General features: G+C 36.1%; 2 protein-coding genes across 3 annotated transcripts in view; both read right to left on the reverse strand.

The window, feature by feature from the left end:
- Positions 1 to 4,361: 4,361 nt before the first annotated feature.
- Positions 4,362 to 7,033, reverse strand: LOC112042863 (uncharacterized protein K02A2.6-like). Its single transcript, XM_052885924.1, has 2 exons — positions 4,973 to 7,033; positions 4,362 to 4,827 (listed from the first exon to the last, which is right to left on the reverse strand). The coding sequence occupies exon 1, from the start codon at positions 6,878 to 6,880 to the stop codon at positions 5,903 to 5,905; it is 978 nt and encodes a 325-aa protein (XP_052741884.1). The 5' UTR covers positions 6,881 to 7,033; the 3' UTR covers positions 4,362 to 4,827; positions 4,973 to 5,902.
- A 9,737-nt stretch (positions 7,034 to 16,770) lies between these two features.
- The window catches only part of LOC112054147 (netrin-B-like), a 208,847-nt gene continuing 204,310 nt past the window's right edge, over positions 16,771 to 21,307 (reverse strand). Inside the window, exon 7 of one of the 2 annotated variants that reach the window (XM_052885922.1) lies at positions 16,771 to 21,019. In XM_052885922.1, the coding sequence (XP_052741882.1) occupies positions 20,869 to 21,019 (151 nt within the window). In that variant the 3' untranslated portion in view covers positions 16,771 to 20,868. The remainder of the gene's footprint in view (positions 21,020 to 21,307) is intronic. The other variant, XM_052885923.1, reaches the window with a different exon arrangement.

The raw sequence follows: 21,307 nt of genomic DNA on the forward strand, positions 1-21,307 counted from the left end.
ACGAACATCTTCTTAATTAAAAATAATTGAAATTCTGTTAGTTCTGCCAATAAACTTAAACTTTTTAATAGATTTTGCAAATTATTTAATTTTATTTTAGAAACTATAAGAATCTATAATTGAAAGCTCTTGGTTACAAGTAGGAAAGCTCAACTGATTGAGCTGACACTTGAACAAGAGTTATTTCAGTGCTCACCTGTACCCCTAGCACGAGGTGTAACTTACCATCGACGCGTCGTTACGAAATATCGAAACGCAAAGCAAATGTTTTTCTCAGAGAATAGGGAGAGTTCTGCCATGCAAACATAAAGTAGGTTGTTTTCTCAAGAGTATTGGTCCTAAAGGTCGCCATTGACTGTCAATTATTCTCACGTTTCTAAAAATCAAACGGCAGTACCCACGCGGCATACTATAGAAGTCATGTACGCAGTGACCAACACACGATCAATTATAGTCGTGGGTGCTACAGAAACGTGTGAATGATTGATCGTTTGTGGCTAGGGTTAGGGGAGGTACCGCTGCCATCCTTTTTCCTGTGTCGGTGACGTAACACTTTATATTCGTTTTCGTTTTAATAATATTTAATTCTCGTAGCGCACACGCATTTTTACAAATACGAGTATGTCAATCTAGCAGAACAAATTGCAATTTAATTATCACCTTCAAACTTCTACACAATACAATTATATCACTAGGGGCCAGGAATTTGCTTGGCTATTCTACTAATTTTCCAGATGAGTACTATAAGTTTGAATAATACAAGACCGGTTCGATGGCTCGCTTGCGAGTTTCGTACTAAGAACACGGATAGGTTCTCATCTGCGCACAATGCGTTATTAAACGCGCGCGGTTTAAATTTCAACAGAAACTTATTATGGGCCATTGTGCTCCCAGCGCACTGCAGGCTGGTTGCAGACTTGCGACTTGGTCTTACTTATGTTTGTTAGATTTTTAATTATTTAAATAATTATAAATACATAAGACAACATATAAAAACTCCTTCTTCCAGATAAATGTTTTAATCTGTACTGTTTATTAATGATTATGGTTTTATTCTGAGGTTGGTTTGGTATTGTGGTATATACTCTATGAAAAAGGGGCGGACATGTGATTAAGTGGCGTGAAGTAAATTTAATTAATGTATTATCCATCTACCAAAGTAACGATTTGTTTAAGAATGAGTAATAAGTTATTTGAAATACAGTTTATACATTCCAGCTTGTGTTATTTTATTCCATTTCTATTATGTTTTAAGTAAGACCAAGTCTTACTTAAAACATAATACTTACTTAATAATATGCTGAGCGACCTTTTGTTAGGTTATGCCACATATATGTGTTAGGTACATAATGTAGTATTGAAGACGGCGTCCGTGGCGCAGTGGTATGCGCGGGCGACTTACAATACGGAGGTCGTGGGTTCGATCTCCGGCTGGGCCGATTGAGGTCGTCTGGCTAGTGGGAGGCTTTGGACGATATCACTTGGTACGTATCGTTACGGTACGACGTCGTGTAGAAACTGAAAGGGGTGTGGATTTTCATCCTCCTCCTAACAAGTTAGCCCGCTTTCATCTTAGATTGCATTATTACTTACCATCAGGTGAGATTGTAGTCAAGGGCTAACTTGTAAAGAATATAAAAAAGATATTTTCTTTAATTTCAGTTAAAACGCACGTCTGTGAGCGGCCTTATTAATTCCGAATGCATCATGATGTGGGTTTGCGCTGTGCGCAGTAGATGTTGCGATTCCTGCTAACGGTGCCACATCTGATGCCTGCGCTTTGCACTGCGCTGCGCTTACACTGTAATAGGCCTTCGCAAGTTCGCAGTGTCGAACACACCATAAAGTTATGTTACGCAATGTTAAGTTTAAACAATGTGTTGAAATTAAAACACATTACGACTTGGTTATTATATAATTATGGGCCTTATAACAAATCTTAGTCATTCAGCGGGCGATAGAGAGAGATGCTAAAATAGGTTTTTTTTTTTTATTGTTTTTTTCTTTTGAGTTTTTTTCATAAGAATTGGTCAGGATTTGGTTGTTTCGCCTAGTTACCCTACCGACAAAGACGTACCTACCGCTAATCGATTTCATCTTTGTCGGTAAAGTGGTAACTAGCCACGGCTGTAGCCTCCCACCAGCCAGATCTGGACCGATTTAGAAAATCTCAATCGGCCCAGCCGAGAATCGAACCCAGGACCACCGTCTTGTAAATTCACCGCGCACACCACTGCGCCACGGAGGCCGTTAAAATATAATAAATAGAGATAAAAGTAAACCGGAAATGGAACTGAGAAATATAAAGATAGTTCTATTTAGTTTTGGCAATCCTTTTGGGGATTTTCCATTTTCCTTAACGCGCAGGGAATCCTAACATGTTCAAAACGACTTTAGTATCAGCCCCGCTCTTCCAGCTATCGTATGTGTCAATATTTCTAAAAGAAACTGTATATCTGTTCAACATTGATACAATGTTGAACAGATATACAGGGTTAGAATGTAGCACAGATATATTATAGGGTTATATGCAGTAATCATTAATAGGCCATTTTAACGACCCCATACAGGATCAGGCTTCCCTCCTTATAGGAGAGAGAGCTTAGGCCCATCACGCTGCTCTGTGACGGCTCGGCGGGCTTATTCACGACCACTATCAGATGTTATTGATAATGACCCGGACCGACGTCTTAAGAGCGCGCAGCGCGTTGGTACGATATGGATAAAATTCGAAGCGCAAACGAGACGCCGAATTATGACTTTCAGGTGAGTGAAAAGCACGGAGCGATTGACGCGCGACGCAAATTTTATGACGTGAGCGCCAAAACCATTTTTACCTAATTGCAAGTAAATTAAACAACATAACGAAAAACAAAATGGCCATGTTCAAGATATATACCTAATTTTCTATACAAAACAAAAATTTAAGAAAATAAGTTTGCTTTTCCTAAGATTGAAAGCAAAATGTGAGCGAAATATGTATTTTTCAAAAAAATAAACTATCGAGAAAAGTTTTACAAATTGTGTATTTTGTAAAACATAACGAACATAACGAAGCTAACACTTTGAAATATCATTTACCCAAATATCAGGCTCCTAACTTTTTCAGAATCTGAGATCCAGATCCATTTGTAACCACCAAATTACATATTGCAACAGGCCATTTTAATGGCCCCTCGACCCCTAGGGGTCTATGACAACCTGCAAGGGGACTACGTCAGCGAAAAACAATTTGGGGGTCCATGAAATGAAAATGGGAGTCCACGATAGTGGATCTCAACACATACACTGATAGTACATATTTACTTACATCATACTTACATTTATAAAAGTACCTATGAAGTAAAAAAAATATTTATGTTTATAAAATTGTGTAAGTTGTAGGATGTTGATATTCGCTTTGTGGTCGCAATACATTTTGAACTTGTAAAAACCTGAGAAAAGTTTTTAACAGTAAACTTCACTATAGTTAGAAATTTACAAGAAATCAATATCAGATAAGTAGGGGGTCTCCCAACACGGAAAAACATGGCAAGGGGACTACGATACAAAAAAGTTTGGGGAACTTTGATCTAGATCATTGAAACCATACTTTGGTTTGGTATTTAGCTCTAGGGCTGGAAACTTTCAGTCAGTTTCAGCTATCGTTCTAATAGTCTAGCACAGAAATGTATCAATCTTTGTTTTTTTTTCTATAATATCAATGGTCATCAAGAACATTACACTTACCTTCCGGAGCCGGCGCGTCCCGCGGGAAATCAGCCGAGCGCTCCCGACGGTGTCGGCGCTGTCGGCAGCTCATTGTCTCACGCGCTGACTTATTGCCTACGTGCCAAACGTTTGCCTCGGACTTGTATTAAGTTAGACACCGCTAGTTTTTTAATTCGGCTTTTTTTGCTTTTTTCGAACCTTTGCGTGTCCGTCTCTCCGACTAACAGTCTTCGCCAAATGTATTGGACTGATTAAATTGGATCAACATAGCTAACCTATCAATTCTTGTGACTTGTCAGGCTTTGTTTTTTGTCTAGAAGTTCTGAATGCAGCCTGGGAAGGTACATCGCCGTGTCTTGGAGAGTAAGTTAAGCGATTGGTCATAGTCATTTGACTAGCTGACGCCGCGCGGTTTTACCCGCGTGGTACCCGTTCCCGTAGAAGTATGGGGATAATATATAGCCTACAGCCTTCCTCGATAAATAGGCTATCTATTACAGAAAGAATTATTCATATCGGACCAGTACTTCCTGAGATTAGCGTGTTCAAACAAAAAAACTCTTCAGCTTTATAATATAGTATTTTGGAATTTATTTTTTATATATAGTATTTTGGAATTCATTGACTATAGTTGTAAAGAAAAGTCCATGTTCCGTATATTAATGTACTTTTTATTTTTAAATAAATATAACCAATAACATTTATTACATCACAGGAGCTGGGGTATCATAAAAACACAAGTTCGTCGCGAAATCTTACAACCGAACGCTGTCTGGAACCATAAACAATAGTATTCTTAAAAGTTGCTGTGGCAGTGGGCTATGCCCGCCACAGGTAGATGTAGGCAGGTATACAAATGAAACTCTCAAGTTATAAATCAAGGTTCAGACTTTACTTTTTTTCAAACTCGCCTTACACCGTCAGGTAACTTATAACAAGTTGTCACTGGCCTGAACGAAAGTACTGAAGTAGTCTGGTTCCCGCTCCAGGGTCCGTAATATTAGGCCTCGGCGTGCGCTGGTGAAGGAAGACCAGATGGATGAAAGATGAAGAAGGCGATGAAGGCGAAGACGGCGCAGAAGGCGTAGAAGGCGTAGAAGGCGAGAAGGCGAGAACCTGGAACCCCAGAGCAAGAGAGGCATTAGAGCGTGCCCTCCGTCTTGCCACGTAGTACCTGTCCAAGTCCAGCGACTGAGACAGACACTACAGAGCACCGAACAGCCTTACAATAGCTAAGTTAGTAAGTTTAATAGGAACTCACCCCAGCGGGTTTCCCTAGGTTTCGAGCCCAGGAGGCCAACACCAACCAAAGTTAATTATGTACTTGGCACTAACGTGACGTCACAACCATGTAATCTTTGATCACAACGTTCGGCACCTGACGCAGGTATATGAATGCCTCGCACTTTATGTGCGGTCGGTTAGCGTCGCTCCTCCCGAGTGCAGCCGAAGTAAAACATTCGTGCGAAATCGTATTTACTGTGCGCGAGTGCGTTCAGTTATTACAAATAGGTATCTAGCGCGCGGACCCATAGGCTCAGTGCAAACCACTGCCTTATTTTATAGTTATAGCGTTACAGTACCCCGCCAGAAAACGTAGGATTTTTGTACTCCATGGAAAAAATCCGACTAACTCCACCCTTCGAGAGTGCTTTCTTTGCCTAGTTACATACTTCCTCATACATACATTCCCCTACATTCACATTTCCATACATCTCTTTCATATTATCCTTTCATACTGTCTTTTAGTCAATAGTCAAGACGTAAGACCCTAATATTCAGAGTGAGTATTTAATAAAACAATACCTACTCAAGATTGCAACTCAATGAATATAACATACCTATGATAATGTAATATTCGTACGACAGGTGGATAGATGTTGTTCCTAACAGTAGCAGGTAAGTACTTTGGTGTAACTTAGGTAGTTAAACAATATAATTAAGATTGGATAACATTAATTTATTTAGTTAATTTATAGTAAGTAGTATTTGTTGAGTGTGGAAGAGGTTTTTTTTTATATTGAAATTTACATATGTATATTATGTTGTTAATGGATCATGTAGTTTTATTATAAGGTGATTATTTAATTTACGTAGTTTAAGGTGTTTGAAGTTTAAGGTAAGGTTTTAAGATTAAATTAAGTGCAAAAATATTTTTAAATTATTAATAACGTTCTTTCTGTATCTAAGTTTATAGTTTATAATTAGTTAATTTAATATCTTTAATGTGCCAAGTTCCTAAAAAATTTCCTTTTATATCCTCTAATTCATAAACAAGCGGTGACTTTTTATTAACTACTCGACATTTAATGTATTTCGGAGCGAGTTTTTTAGCAAACCTTTTTTCCTTATCACTCTGGTAATAAGTACGTTTCCACACAATGTCACCTACGTTAAACTCAGCTTGTTTCCGTCTTGAGTTGTAGTTATTACTATTTCGAGAATGAGCCTTTAGTAACGATGATTGCACTTTATCAAAAATTTTACGTAATGCACCTAAGTTTTCAGCGTAATCATCTCGCGGTGTATAAACTATTTCGTCGAGAGTGTAAGTATCGATGGCGTTGTATTGAGATCCGCAGCTTATCAGTTCTCGCCCGTACACTAAGAATGATGGCGTGAATTTCGTAACCGAGTTGACCGAACTATTTAGTGCAAATTGTATCTTAGTTATGTTAGTGTCCCAAGATCTATGATCGTTTTCAATGAACGTAGATACTGCAGTCATTATCGTTTTATTATAGCGTTCAACCGTGTTTACCTGGGGTGTATATTTAGGTGTGAATAGTACATTAGGGATTTTGTAGGTTTCATACAGTTCACGTAAAATATTGGCGGTCAGCTGCTTTCCATTGTCACTTAAGATTGTGTAAGGGATCCCATGGACGTGAAATACTTTTTCTTCTAGAATTTTAGCTATAATACTAGCTGTAGCGCGTCTTATAGGAAAAAGTAAGCAATATTTAGTAAAACAACATACTACAACGAATAGATATGTATTCTGATTTTTAGTTGCTGGAAGTTCACCTACTAGGTCTATACTTATCATTTCGAATGGTCTACTACAGTTTTTAGGTTGACCCATGATTCCAAGAGTTGTATGATTGGCGTGTTTATGCGCATTGCACGCGTCACATCTCGATACAAAGTACGTAACGTCGCGGTGCATACCAGGCCAGTAGTAATTCAAAGCTAGTCGCTTAAATGTTTTGAACACACCGAAGTGTCCGGAAATCGGTTCTGAATGATTTTTAGAAATAATACTTTCGCGTTGTTCAGTAGGTATTACCTCTTTCCATTCGAACTCTCTATGTAGTACGCATTTAGCTTGCATGTAACGGAAAAGACGTTTATTTTCAACCCGGTAGTTAGGGAACGAAGTCGGAGAATTTTGACAGCCATTATAGATATTGAGATACCACTCATCAGTGGTTCGAACTTCATCCAGCGATGTGTTCGTATCTATAGCTGTTATAGGACAGGCTCGAGATAGTGCGTCAGGTATGATGTTATCAGCTCCCCGGCGATGTTTAATTATAAAGTTAAAACACGACAATCGGACTCCCCAACGAGCTAAGCGACCGGTAGGATTATTCAGGTTTAGGAACCATTTGAGGGCTGAATGGTCTGTAAAAACTGTGAACGTTACACCATTATCTAAGTAGCACCTCCAGTGTTCTAAGGCTGTCAGGACAGCTAGTGCCTCCCGCTCAGTGATACTATAGTTCCGCTCAGAAGCACTTAAAGATTTGCTCATATACGCTATAACTTTTTCCTCACCATTCTGCATTTGGGTCAGAACCGCACCGATTCCATAGTTACTGGCATCAGTGTGCACGTAGAATGGATCAGAATACTGAGGGCAAGCTAGTACGGGAGGGGATATAAGAAGGTCTTTTAGTTTCTGAAAGGATTCCTCGGCTTTAGTGGTCCAAGAGAAAGGAAGTGCTTTTTTGCCTTGTGAGGTTAACTCATTAAGAGGTGAAGCTAATGAACTAAAGTTGGGAATAAATCTGCGATACCATGAAGCTGTGCCTAGAAAGCGTCTAAGTTCTTTACGGTTAGTTGGAGTAGGGTAGTCAAGTATTGCTTTAATTTTATCGGGGTCAGCATGTAAACCGTTAGAATCAACTACGTAGCCAAGGTATTTTAGTTGCTGTCTGAAGAATTTACTTTTAGAAAAATTAATAGTTAAATTTGCAGTTTTTAGTTTGTCTAGAACGCGTAATAAAAGAGACATGTGTTTTTCAAATGTAGGCGATACTATAATAATATCGTCTAGAAATACAAACACCATATTTTCAAATTCTGGTCCATAGAATAAAAGGTCAACCAAGCGTTGCTGTGTCGCAGGTCCATTAGTCAGGCCAAAAGCCATAGTGACAAAACGGAAGGTACCTCTCGAAGAAATATAAAACGCACACTTATCGCGATCCTCCTCAGCGATAGGTATCTGCCAAAACGCCTTAGATAAGTCAATGCTAGATAAATATTTCGCGTTTTTCAAGTTGTCTAATATTTCAGAAACGTAAGGTAGTCTGTACGCGTCTTTACGAGTTATAGAATTCAATTTTCGACTATCTAGACAAAATCTAAGTTTACCATCTTTTTTAGGTGTAAGTAAGACTGGTGAAGACCATGGACTTTCACAAGGTTCCACGACTCCAAGCTGTAACATTTCGTCTAGTTGTTCGCACAATATACGCTGTTTGTCCGGTGACAACCTATAGTAACGCTGTCGAATGGGCGGTGAGTCACCCGTGTCGATACGATGTGTTATTAAGTGCGTACGACCTAAACCATGTTCCTCAGCAGAAATGCTTTGGAATTGTTCAATGACGTTATCTATAGTTGTACGTTGATCGACGGATAAATCGCTATAGGAACGTAACAACCCGACTGGCTCATTTATACTAGCTATATGAGTGTCAGAATTGTTAGTCAATAATTGAATAGATTTAGAAAATTTAGGAAAGATTTTGAATTTGGTCCAAAAATCAATACCTAGTATTAAGGAATTTGTAATAGATGGTATAACGTAAGCTTTCAAGACGTGAAATTGATTTTCAAATTTTGTAGGTAGGTTAATATATCCGATAGAATGTAGATTTTGACCGCCAGCTGCAATAAATAATTTAGAGTCATTATTAGGTATTAGAGTTAAGCCTAGTTTTAATAACATTAAATGAGAGTCTTGGCCCAATATTGTGACAGCTGAACCAGAGTCCAATAAGCCACACATAGTAATGTCACCTACGCATATAGTTGCATACGGACGTATGTCATTATTAGGTTTTTTATCCAAGATTGATGCAATTGAGTAGCTACTAAAATAAATGTTGAGTTTGGTCAACCACTCAGTCCACTCTTGTTGGTTAAAATTTTTATGATCACTAGTGGGTACTATAGTTGTAGTTGTGGGTATGCAAGCGGAATTGCAACAATCTTGGTTAATTAGTTTTTTGAGTTGCGATCGAGCACGGATTTCTTTTTGCAATCCGAGCAATTGGGAAATATAACGTCTCGTTTTCCACATTTGAAACAAATGGGAAAACGTTCTATTTTACATTGGCTTAGAAAATGGTCGTTAGAACGACATCGTGGACATGAAAATCGAGTAACTTGCTCGACAGCATTAACCGATTTTGATTGGTTTTTATTAGTGTGCTGGTTAAATTTAGGTACAAAAGCTAGTTCTGGAGCTAACGTGTTATGAGTTACTCGCGGTGGTTCCTTGTACTGTGATGTTAGACTTTGCATGTCTTCGTAATTTCTACATAGGGTACGAAGCATATCCACGGTTTTAATACTAGATGAGTTGACGGCTAAAACGTTCGCATAGCATGGTTTGATATTATGAAGTAATATGTCTAGCTTATCCTGTTCGGATAAAGGTTTTGTTAGTCGAGAAAAATAATCATGCATAACCGAAAAATAAATGACTATATTCTCTGTTTCGCCTTGAGTACGATTACGGATTTCCGAAAGTAGTCTGTAATCGTAGTCGGGGCTGCTAAAATCTTTAATTAATAATTTAGTTAACTGTTCCCAAGACTTCACCGACTCGCGAACGCTGCGGTACCAATGTTTAGCATTGTCTGTAAAAAACAATGGCGCTTGACTTAATAATCGGTCAGATGTTAGACCCTTTATACACGCGTATTCGTGAACTTCGCTAGTGAATGCACGAACACACGTATTGCCATCAAATTTCGGCCTAATGCGATCAAGTTGATGGTCGCAGCTCACTACGGTAGGTACAGGAGTGGAAGCACTCTCGAAGGTCGGTGCATTAGATGTACTAGGTGTTGGAGTAGTAGGGCGCTGTAACGCTGATAGACGCGTGTAAACGGAATTAAAGTCCTTATTTACAGATTTGACGGCGACACTAGACTCCGTATCGAGTATTCGTCTTAAGCGGTGGTAGATGTGATAACACAACGCTCGCGCACGCTCAAACAGATTCGCGTCGAACTTGTCTTCTAATTGTTTTACCCGCGCTGCGCACTCTTTTAGAGAATTAACCGCCCCCGCGAGATCCTCGGCCGGATCTAGACCCGACTCCAAGATGTCTGAACTAGGAAGTGTGGGAGTTAGTTTGGTAATTTGCCTCTTGAGCTCGATAACCGTTGAAGCAGGTTCCACGCCACGTATAAGAACCTCATAAGTTAGTTCTGACTTATTTAATAAAAAGTATTTAATTTGATGAGTTCCCATACTAATTAAAACAATTAAATTAGAAAAAACAAAGTAGGTGACAAAATCAATAATAATTAGTTTTAACAGATAAATGTTAGTTACAAAATGAAGTTAAATATGGCTGTTCTTACAAGTTGTAGGTAGTTATTACGACTGAGTGATGATAGTTAAATTAATGAATGAATGAAATGAGTGAACAAAACTAATGGAAGTTAACAAAAATGATTACAAATTTACGAACTGTTACGTAATATCACAAGTTAATTACAAAATTTAGCAGTTATAGAATTTTTTTTTTAAATGTAGGTAGGTAGGTATGCACTCGTAACAGTCTATAATTTTTGATGAATGTTATTCACAATGGAACACTGAATTACACACAATTAAACACAGATGTAGATAGGTTCTAGTATATTAGTTACGAGTAGCACAAAATAGGTACGTACCAGTTCGTCGGATCTCCTCAGCGTTTACAGCGATGTAGGTAAAACGGTGCCGGACTTGTAGTGCTGTTGGAAGAAAGTACCTAACGGGTATGGTTTGTTTGAAAAAGAACACGCGTTGGGCGCCAAATGTGGCAGTGGGCTATGCCCGCGTATAAGAACCTCATAAGTTAGTTCTGACTTATTTAATAAAAAGTATTTAATTTGATGAGTTCCCATACTAATTAAAACAATTAAATTAGAAAAAACAAAGTAGGTGACAAAATCAATAATAATTAGTTTTAACAGATAAATGTTAGTTACAAAATGAAGTTAAATATGGCTGTTCTTACAAGTTGTAGGTAGTTATTACGACTGAGTGATGATAGTTAAATTAATGAATGAATGAAATGAGTGAACAAAACTAATGGAAGTTAACAAAAATGATTACAAATTTACGAACTGTTACGTAATATCACAAGTTAATTACAAAATTTAGCAGTTATAGAATTTTTTTTTTAAATGTAGGTAGGTAGGTATGCACTCGTAACAGTCTATAATTTTTGATGAATGTTATTCACAATGGAACACTGAATTACACACAATTAAACACAGATGTAGATAGGTTCTAGTATATTAGTTACGAGTAGCACAAAATAGGTACGTACCAGTTCGTCGGATCTCCTCAGCGTTTACAGCGATGTAGGTAAAACGGTGCCGGACTTGTAGTGCTGTTGGAAGAAAGTACCTAACGGGTATGGTTTGTTTGAAAAAGAACACGCGTTGGGCAATTCCGCTTGCATACCCACAACTACAACTATAGTACCCACTAGTGATCATAAAAATTTTAACCAACAAGAGTGGACTGAGTGGTTGACCAAACTCAACATTTATTTTAGTAGCTACTCAATTGCATCAATCTTGGATAAAAAACCTAATAATGACATACGTCCGTATGCAACTATATGCGTAGGTGACATTACTATGTGTGGCTTATTGGACTCTGGTTCAGCTGTCACAATATTGGGCCAAGACTCTCATTTAATGTTATTAAAACTAGGCTTAACTCTAATACCTAATAATGACTCTAAATTATTTATTGCAGCTGGCGGTCAAAATCTACATTCTATCGGATATATTAACCTACCTACAAAATTTGAAAATCAATTTCACGTCTTGAAAGCTTACGTTAACTAACCGTAAAGAACTTAGACGCTTTCTAGGCACAGCTTCATGGTATCGCAGATTTATTCCCAACTTTAGTTCATTAGCTTCACCTCTTAATGAGTTAACCTCACAAGGCAAAAAAAGCACTTCCTTTCTCTTGGACCACTAAAGCCGAGGAATCCTTTCAGAAACTAAAAGACCTTCTTATATCCCCTCCCGTACTAGCTTGCCCTCAGTATTCTGATCCATTCTACGTGCACACTGATGCCAGTAACTATGGAATCGGTGCGGTTCTGACCCAAATGCAGAATGGTGAGGAAAAAGTTATAGCGTATATGAGCAAATCTTTAAGTGCTTCTGAGCGGAACTATAGTATCACTGAGCGGGAGGCACTAGCTGTCCTGACAGCCTTAGAACACTGGAGGTGCTACTTAGATAATGGTGTAACGTTCACAGTTTTTACAGACCATTCAGCCCTCAAATGGTTCCTAAACCTGAATAATCCTACCGGTCGCTTAGCTCGTTGGGGAGTCCGATTGTCGTGTTTTAACTTTATAATTAAACATCGCCGGGGAGCTGATAACATCATACCTGACGCACTATCTCGAGCCTGTCCTATAACAGCTATAGATACGAACACATCGCTGGATGAAGTTCGAACCACTGATGAGTGGTATCTCAATATCTATAATGGCTGTCAAAATTCTCCGACTTCGTTCCCTAACTACCGGGTTGAAAATAAACGTCTTTTCCGTTACATGCAAGCTAAATGCGTACTACATAGAGAGTTCGAATGGAAAGAGGTAATACCTACTGAACAACGCGAAAGTATTATTTCTAAAAATCATTCAGAACCGATTTCCGGACACTTCGGTGTGTTCAAAACATTTAAGCGACTAGCTTTGAATTACTACTGGCCTGGTATGCACCGCGACGTTACGTACTTTGTATCGAGATGTGACGCGTGCAATGCGCATAAACACGCCAATCATACAACTCTTGGAATCATGGGTCAACCTAAAAACTGTAGTAGACCATTCGAAATGATAAGTATAGACCTAGTAGGTGAACTTCCAGCAACTAAAAATCAGAATACATATCTATTCGTTGTAGTATGTTGTTTTACTAAATATTGCTTACTTTTTCCTATAAGACGCGCTACAGCTAGTATTATAGCTAAAATTCTAGAAGAAAAAGTATTTCACGTCCATGGGATCCCTTACACAATCTTAAGTGACAATGGAAAGCAGCTGACCGCCAATATTTTACGTGAACTGTATGAAACCTACAAAATCCCTAATGTACTATTCACACCTAAATATACACCCCAGGTAAACACGGTTGAACGCTATAATAAAACGATAATGACTGCAGTATCTACGTTCATTGAAAACGATCATAGATCTTGGGACACTAACATAACTAAGATACAATTTGCACTAAATAGTTCGGTCAACTCGGTTACGAAATTCACGCCATCATTCTTAGTGTACGGGCGAGAACTGATAAGCTGCGGATCTCAATACAACGCCATCGATACTTACACTCTCGACGAAATAGTTTATACACCGCGAGATGATTACGCTGAAAACTTAGGTGCATTACGTAAAATTTTTGATAAAGTGCAATCATCGTTACTAAAGGCTCATTCTCGAAATAGTAATAACTACAACTCAAGACGGAAACAAGCTGAGTTTAACGTAGGTGACATTGTGTGGAAACGTACTTATTACCAGAGTGATAAGGAAAAAAGGTTTGCTAAAAAACTCGCTCCGAAATACATTAAATGTCGAGTAGTTAATAAAAAGTCACCGCTTGTTTATGAATTAGAGGATATAAAAGGAAATTTTTTAGGAACTTGGCACATTAAAGATATTAAATTAACTAATTATAAACTATAAACTTAGATACAGAAAGAACGTTATTAATAATTTAAAAATATTTTTGCACTTAATTTAATCTTAAAACCTTACCTTAAACTTCAAACACCTTAAACTACGTAAATTAAATAATCACCTTATAATAAAACTACATGATCCATTAACAACATAATATACATATGTAAATTTCAATATAAAAAAAAACCTCTTCCACACTCAACAAATACTACTTACTATAAATTAACTAAATAAATTAATGTTATCCAATCTTAATTATATTGTTTAACTACCTAAGTTACACCAAAGTACTTACCTGCTACTGTTAGGAACAACATCTATCCACCTGTCGTACGAATATTACATTATCATAGGTATGTTATATTCATTGAGTTGCAATCTTGAGTAGGTATTGTTTTATTAAATACTCACTCTGAATATTAGGGTCTTACGTCTTGACTATTGACTAAAAGACAGTATGAAAGGATAATATGAAAGAGATGTATGGAAATGTGAATGTAGGGGAATGTATGTATGAGGAAGTATGTAACTAGGCAAAGAAAGCACTCTCGAAGGGTGGAGTTAGTCGGATTTTTTCCATGGAGTACAAAAATCCTACGTTTTCTGGCGGGGTACTGTAACGCTATAACTATAAAATAAGGCAGTGGTTTGCACTGAGCCTATGGGTCCGCGCGCTAGATACCTATTTGTAATAACTGAACGCACTCGCGCACAGTAAATACGATTTCGCACGAATGTTTTACTTCGGCTGCACTCGGGAGGAGCGACGCTAACCGACCGCACATAAAGTGCGAGGATTCATATACCTGCGTCAGGTGCCGAACGTTGTGATCAAAGATTACATGGTTGTGACGTCACGTTAGTGCCAAGTACATAATTAACTTTGGTTGGTGTTGGCCTCCTGGGCTCGAAACCTAGGGAAACCCGCTGGGGTTCTCGCCTTCTCGCCTTCTACGCCTTCTACGCCTTCTGCGCCGTCTTCGCCTTCATCGCCTTCTTCATCTTTCATCCATCTGGTCTTCCTTCACCAGCGCACGCCGAGGCCTAATATTACGGACCCTGGAGCGGGAACCAGACTACTTCAGTACTTTCGTTCAGGCCAGTGACAACTTGTTATAAGTTACCTGACGGTGTAAGGCGAGTTTGAAAAAAAGTAAAGTCTGAACCTTGATTTATAACTTGAGAGTTTCATTTGTATACCTGCCTACATCTACCTGTGGCGGGCATAGCCCACTGCCACATTTTCCATTTGTTTGTTTCCATTTCCATAGCGTCGCTCCTCCCGAGTGCAGCCGAAGTAAAACATTCGTGCGAAATCGTATTTACTGTGCGCGAGTGCGTTCAGTTATTACAAATAGGTATCTAGCGCGCGGACCCATAGGCTCAGTGCAAACCACTGCCTTATTTTATAGTTATAGCGTTACATTGCAGTCAACTAAATTATTTGGATGAAAAGTTATTTACTGACGTTCTATATTTAATTTCAGTTATGTGTTTGATATCTTAATTCGAATATTATTTGTAGGTATACAATATTTAAAAAACATTTGAGTTTTTAGAGTGAATCTTAAAACAAAACAAGTTGACGCCCGCGAATTCGTCTGCGTTGAAACCTCGTCCTCCTGAATCATTTACAAGTTTATAGTCAGGGAGTAGAGACATAGACCCTAGAACATTTTGTACACCTGATTACTAACAAATTTTTTATTTACGAAAATTCTTGATTCTGGTAGTAGGTAGATTCTGGAGTTACCAGGAAATGAAAATCTCAGAGCGTCGCGCATCGGAACGAGATAATGTACCTACCACAAAATTTGTAGAACATTGTAGGTGTTAATTAATCAACAAAACATCTGGTTAGTAACAACTTTTGTTACTCTATCCTCCTCCCAACTTGTTATAACGAGGTTATTGAAAGTTGTTACTAACCAGCTGTTATTTTTATTGTTGCTTAATTAATAGTTAAACAATTTAACAGCCACTTTGTCCTACAAATTGCGTGGTACATTATCTCGTTTCTTTATATAGTGTTGGCGCCACGCTGTGTGAAGTGTCCAACGTTGGATGTCAATGATGACTTTTAATGTTAAATTTAAGCCAGCTCTTGGACTATTGTTTTGGTTCCAACACGTCCGTCTCGCACATGCCTTAAGTTTAATTGACATTCCTTACAATATAAATAAAATAGACATGTTATTAACTCTTAGAAAGACAGAATTTTTGATCAAACGTTTACAAATTGTCTCGTTTATACCTATATTTTATAAGTTTCAACATTATTTTCATATAGTATTTTTATTATCTAAAATATATATACATAGGTATATAAATATTTAAGAATGTAGATTTGAATATTCAGTATATTAAAATTGAGACCAACGTTGGACTGTGGTCTGTTTGCGTTAATATTCAAAACGACTAAAGTTTTTGTAGATGGATTAGCTACTATGAAATTATATTTATGAAAAAGTAACTTAAAACAAAATAGAGGAATGTACAGAAAAAGTTTATAAATTGTTACAAGTAGGTACATGACCAACGCCACTGGCTTCCATTATTATCGTAATAGTTAAACAAAGGTGTTTTTAAAACATTCAGGCCTCTAGAGTTAATAACATCTCCCTGATAAATAAGTATAGACTAAACAATACGTAGGTACTACTAAGAAAAAATAATATCAATTTCAGGAGATTTTATATTCAACCTTCGCCACAAAAGTTAATTTCATACATGTACCTTTTTAAATTTCGATATTAATAGGTACATAAGTACAAAAAACGTTTTTGAATGTACAATATTTTCAAATTATCTGAATTTAAAAAGTTAATTTTTTTTGACAGGAAAAATTTTGTGGTAATGCACCAGTGCAGTCGTTTTTTTGATGATTACATGTCATTATATTTTATTTACAAGAAACAGATACGTATTTGAATTAAGCATTTTATTTATTATTTACTAAGGAATTCAGAATTTGAAATTGGTATGGATGAATAACTTTCGTGTCGACGGCATTACATTTTTTTTAAACCAATGGCCTAATTATTGTGCGTTATAAATCTATTTTTTAAATAAAAAATATTAAACTTGTGATGCAATTGTAATTCAATTCTCATTAAAATATTTTATTTGTGAACATTTCCAGTTTTACGTCACAGGAGAAAGGAAAACAATATTCACATTATATTAACGCTAAGCGCGCATTACGACAATGCATTATTACAGACCACAGACCTAGTCTAGCTCTAGAAAATAGAGCCGTAAAACTTTAAAAAAATTACATAGTACGAACTATAAGTCAAATTACGTACTCGTACCTCCTCCCGCTTATCTTATGACACAAGTCAGAAGTCAATTATTATTAATAATACAAAAAATCTTCGCCTATGAAAATATATTTACAGATACACTAATATCAAGTATGATTTCTTTGAGATTTGATTTCAGTATAACTCAATGTGCATGTCGCAGAACGAAATAAATATAATTTTGTTAGTTGAGGCTAAATCAATATTATATCAACAAGTACAGTGTTGTACTTGTTGTTCATGTTTAAAAAGATTTAAGATTTTGATTTTTGTCGTATTGCGCGTTTAGCCTTAGAAGTACAAATTGTCTAGTTATTTCTATACAGTTACGAGTATGTTCTGGTATTATCTATATTATATTATGTACTTTCATTTGCACGCCTTTCCTTATTGAAAAATTAATTTGATATTGTTAATTTTAACAAAAAAATTGGCGTGCAAAAATAAATGTCCTTTTAAAAAAATAATTCTGTTTTAATAATGTTTGTAAAAAAAATAATGTACGTTAGTTTTTAAAACTAACCATTGATTGGTCATAAAAAGAATTTGCTCTATGTTCCATTTTCGATTTAGTTTCAGTATCACACAAAAAGCAAACTCTAAAATAAAACATGGACAAAATGTTCTTAAACGAGTACAACTAAAAATCTCGTGTTAGTTATGTTGCAAGAATAAATATAAGAAAAGAACAAATTATTTTCTTTATTAGTAGAATTTAGTTTAATTACTTTTTCACTTTGGCGGTGCCAAACTTTGAAATAACAATAAAAATTACGTTAATTCGTTCAGGAATTCTTCGTGCATATTTTAATTTCAAATATTATTAAAACAGATAATTCACGAATTAGAAAATCTAAAGATATGCAATAATAATATCTAGAAACAGGTTAATAGATCAATCTACAACTAAATACACTTTTTACAATCCGCAGTACAATCAAGCGAAAACTCTAAGTAATTTTTAAATATGTTTCTAAACGATTATTCTTTCATTTTATTTTCTAAACGTACATTTAACGTCACATGACACTTTTTAATTGACGATAATAAATTATGAATCTGTAGTAGATAAAATTTATATATTTATAGAATAATAATATAATAATATAGGTTCAAGAAATACTGAATTACTATTTCTATGTAATTTAAAAATAGATATACTATGTTTTTTGTTCAATAGTACAAGCTATTATGCAGTTTTGTTATTTTTCTCTAATCCAGGAAAATAGGATGAAAATTCTCTCGAAATCGTCATAAAAAGAAATTTTTAGAGGCCAAGAGATTTTATAATAAATATAAATAATATAGTATAAAATATCGTTGATAAAGACAATATAACCCACGAGAAAGCATCATCTCTTATCCAATAATGGACAATCGAAAGCATCATCTCTTATCCAATAAGTGACATTTAGACGTTTAAGTTTTAGTGGATAATTAATTTGTTTATTAAGGTTTTTAAAGTGTGCCTATGCTTTTACATTATGTCATTAACAAAGTTAAGCCCATAAGTGATAATTCAAAGGGAGAGTTAATTTAAAGTTGCCCAATAAATGTGTTCACTATTAATTTCAGTTAATTCTGTTTGAAACTCCGAAAGTACCCTGGCAACCGCGTACCTACTTTTCCTTTTAACGGATAATAATCGTAATACGAAATCTGCCTGTATCTGTAATAAGTCCATTGAAATAGTTTCGTGTATTGTTTTCCCGCCAACCATTATCCCGCCATATTTGTTTGCCCGGCGGCCATGTTGGATCCCAACAATGGATTATTGTAAATCGTAGCATCGTGCGCGAGATGATTTGTTGCATTGTGTAGCTAACTGTACCTGAGAGTATAATTTTGACGTATCAATTGAGCGTGATTGCTCAAGTGTGGGTCGTTTTATTACAAAATACAATATTGTTTTGTCGTTATTGAAATTGCAAAATTATAACAGTGACTTTGTTAAAACTTTTGCAATTTAAAGTTGTGGAGTCAGAATCTCAATAATTTCACGGTTACTGGCTACATTCTCAAACACTTAGGTTTCGAAGGGCAGGGTTCGAGCTTTGCATGTTGACTTATTGTCGTATTCAGTAAACTAACACATTCATTACAACAATTTGGAGGGAAAGGGAGAATTTTGTTATTAAACAACATAATAGTTGGAGAATACCGGTCATTGAAAAATAGTCTCCTAAGGATGGTAAAACATACGTTAAGGGATGTTGTTAGTTTTTCGCGGACGCAAAACAAAAACATTCTAAGGACTTTTCACTGATTGATGTAATTCTATGGATGTACCTAATGGTAAAGATAGAATTTGACACGCAAAACATATGTGTATATATGACTGTATGTGTGGATACTTGCAAGAGTTCATCTTAGTTTAAAAACTTTTAACGTCGTCGAGTAATTGAATGTTGTAAACCTAATTTTATTTATGTCTTCCAGGAATATGTCTTTTATTTTAGGTTTTTTTTCTAAAAAAGTACATAAAAAGGACTAAGGAATTATCCAAAATGACGTCTAAATGTACGTTTAAAACTATACACTTAATTATATAATTTTATTTTTAGTAAAGCTAATAATACTGTACATACCTTTAGTCAGGCGTTAGATAAAGAAAATAAAAAACTATGATATAGAAATATTTTAGCGGAAAAAAATATAAGTACTCGTTATACAGAACAATAAAATCATCGCTTTGGCAAGAGTTGTCGTTTAAAAAGAAAAGTATTATCGAAATAATTATATTTAAGAAGGGAATTTATAAATTAATAGATTCAATAACCCTTAACTATAAGTTTTCTTAATAAATGAGGTACGTTAAAACATTATGACTATACTTTGTGGTGATGAATGATCAAAATGAGTCATCATCGAAATCACCTAAATCTATATTGTACAAAAAATATCATTTATCAAAAGAGAGCGTAATGGCGCTTAGATAGTGCGCGTCAATTTTGACACATGATATCGACGAGTGTTACCAGTACTTAAAAACAATTTCAACATACGCATTTTCAATATAAAAATTAACAATTATACAAAAAATGCATAAAATGGAACGAAAACTACTATTTAGTCATAGCTTCTAGAATATTTAAATAAATAATCTTAAAATTAGGGTATAGTTAACAACAAAATTCGTTATAGATTAATTAGACGTATTAAGTGTCGATAATTAAATAATTTTATTTTAATATAGGAACTTTGTTGTTAACAGTACGCGATTTATAACGAAATCCTAGGAAGGAAGAAATTAAGTCACAATAACTTGTATTCATTTACACATGGCAACAATTGATTTTGATTACTCATGTTAGGACAGGTGAAGTAAAATTAGTAAATTGAATCGAGACGTAGTTAACAACAATTCGTAAATGGAAGGGGGATATAATCAAGGTGTTTTGAAGGTGACAGAACCTATAACAATTTACTTTAATAATAATAATTATTAACGGATTACTATATCCTTAAACGCGACTAGGTCAATCTATTGTATTATTAAACAGCATTAATGGCAGTAATCTTGCATCTATCCATTCAAAAATATGCACGGAACATAGACGGAATACCTTACAAACTCCTTTAAATAGGCCCTCTCATTAGGCTGTTTGTTAAAAAACCTTTGCCTTTTTTCTTTCCAAGATGACGGTATCCAGGCACGCGCGTTTGTTAGTGGCAGTTGATCGCGCGCCGTTGCAAGCGGCGGATGCGTCTGTGCCAGTCGTCCCGCCACTCCAGCAGTAAAGTTCTGTCGCCTACCGTCAGTCCCGGCAAACCAGACGACGCTCCTTCTTTTTCCACTCCTAGGATTAAATAGGACCTGTGGATATAATTAAAAATTTAAAACTTTTCGCCTTTATATTATAACTGGAAGAAAATAAAGAAAACAGATGCAAGATATGAAAGGGATTTTTTGTGGGTTCCTGTGTAATGTGAACTCTATCCGGTATAATTTGCCGGTTCGACGTAATGGGAACCCGACCTTACCCTTCTCATTCCGAGAGGAGACTCGTGCAGCAGTGAGTCGAATATGGGTTATTAACTCAGACAAATCATATAGGGACCTGCCTCGCTAATTGTTACCCCTCTGTCAAAATATAAGATCAAC

This window comes from Bicyclus anynana, chromosome 15, assembly GCF_947172395.1.
Source record: "Bicyclus anynana chromosome 15, ilBicAnyn1.1, whole genome shotgun sequence".
NCBI classification, from domain to species: Eukaryota; Metazoa; Arthropoda; class Insecta; order Lepidoptera; family Nymphalidae; genus Bicyclus; species Bicyclus anynana.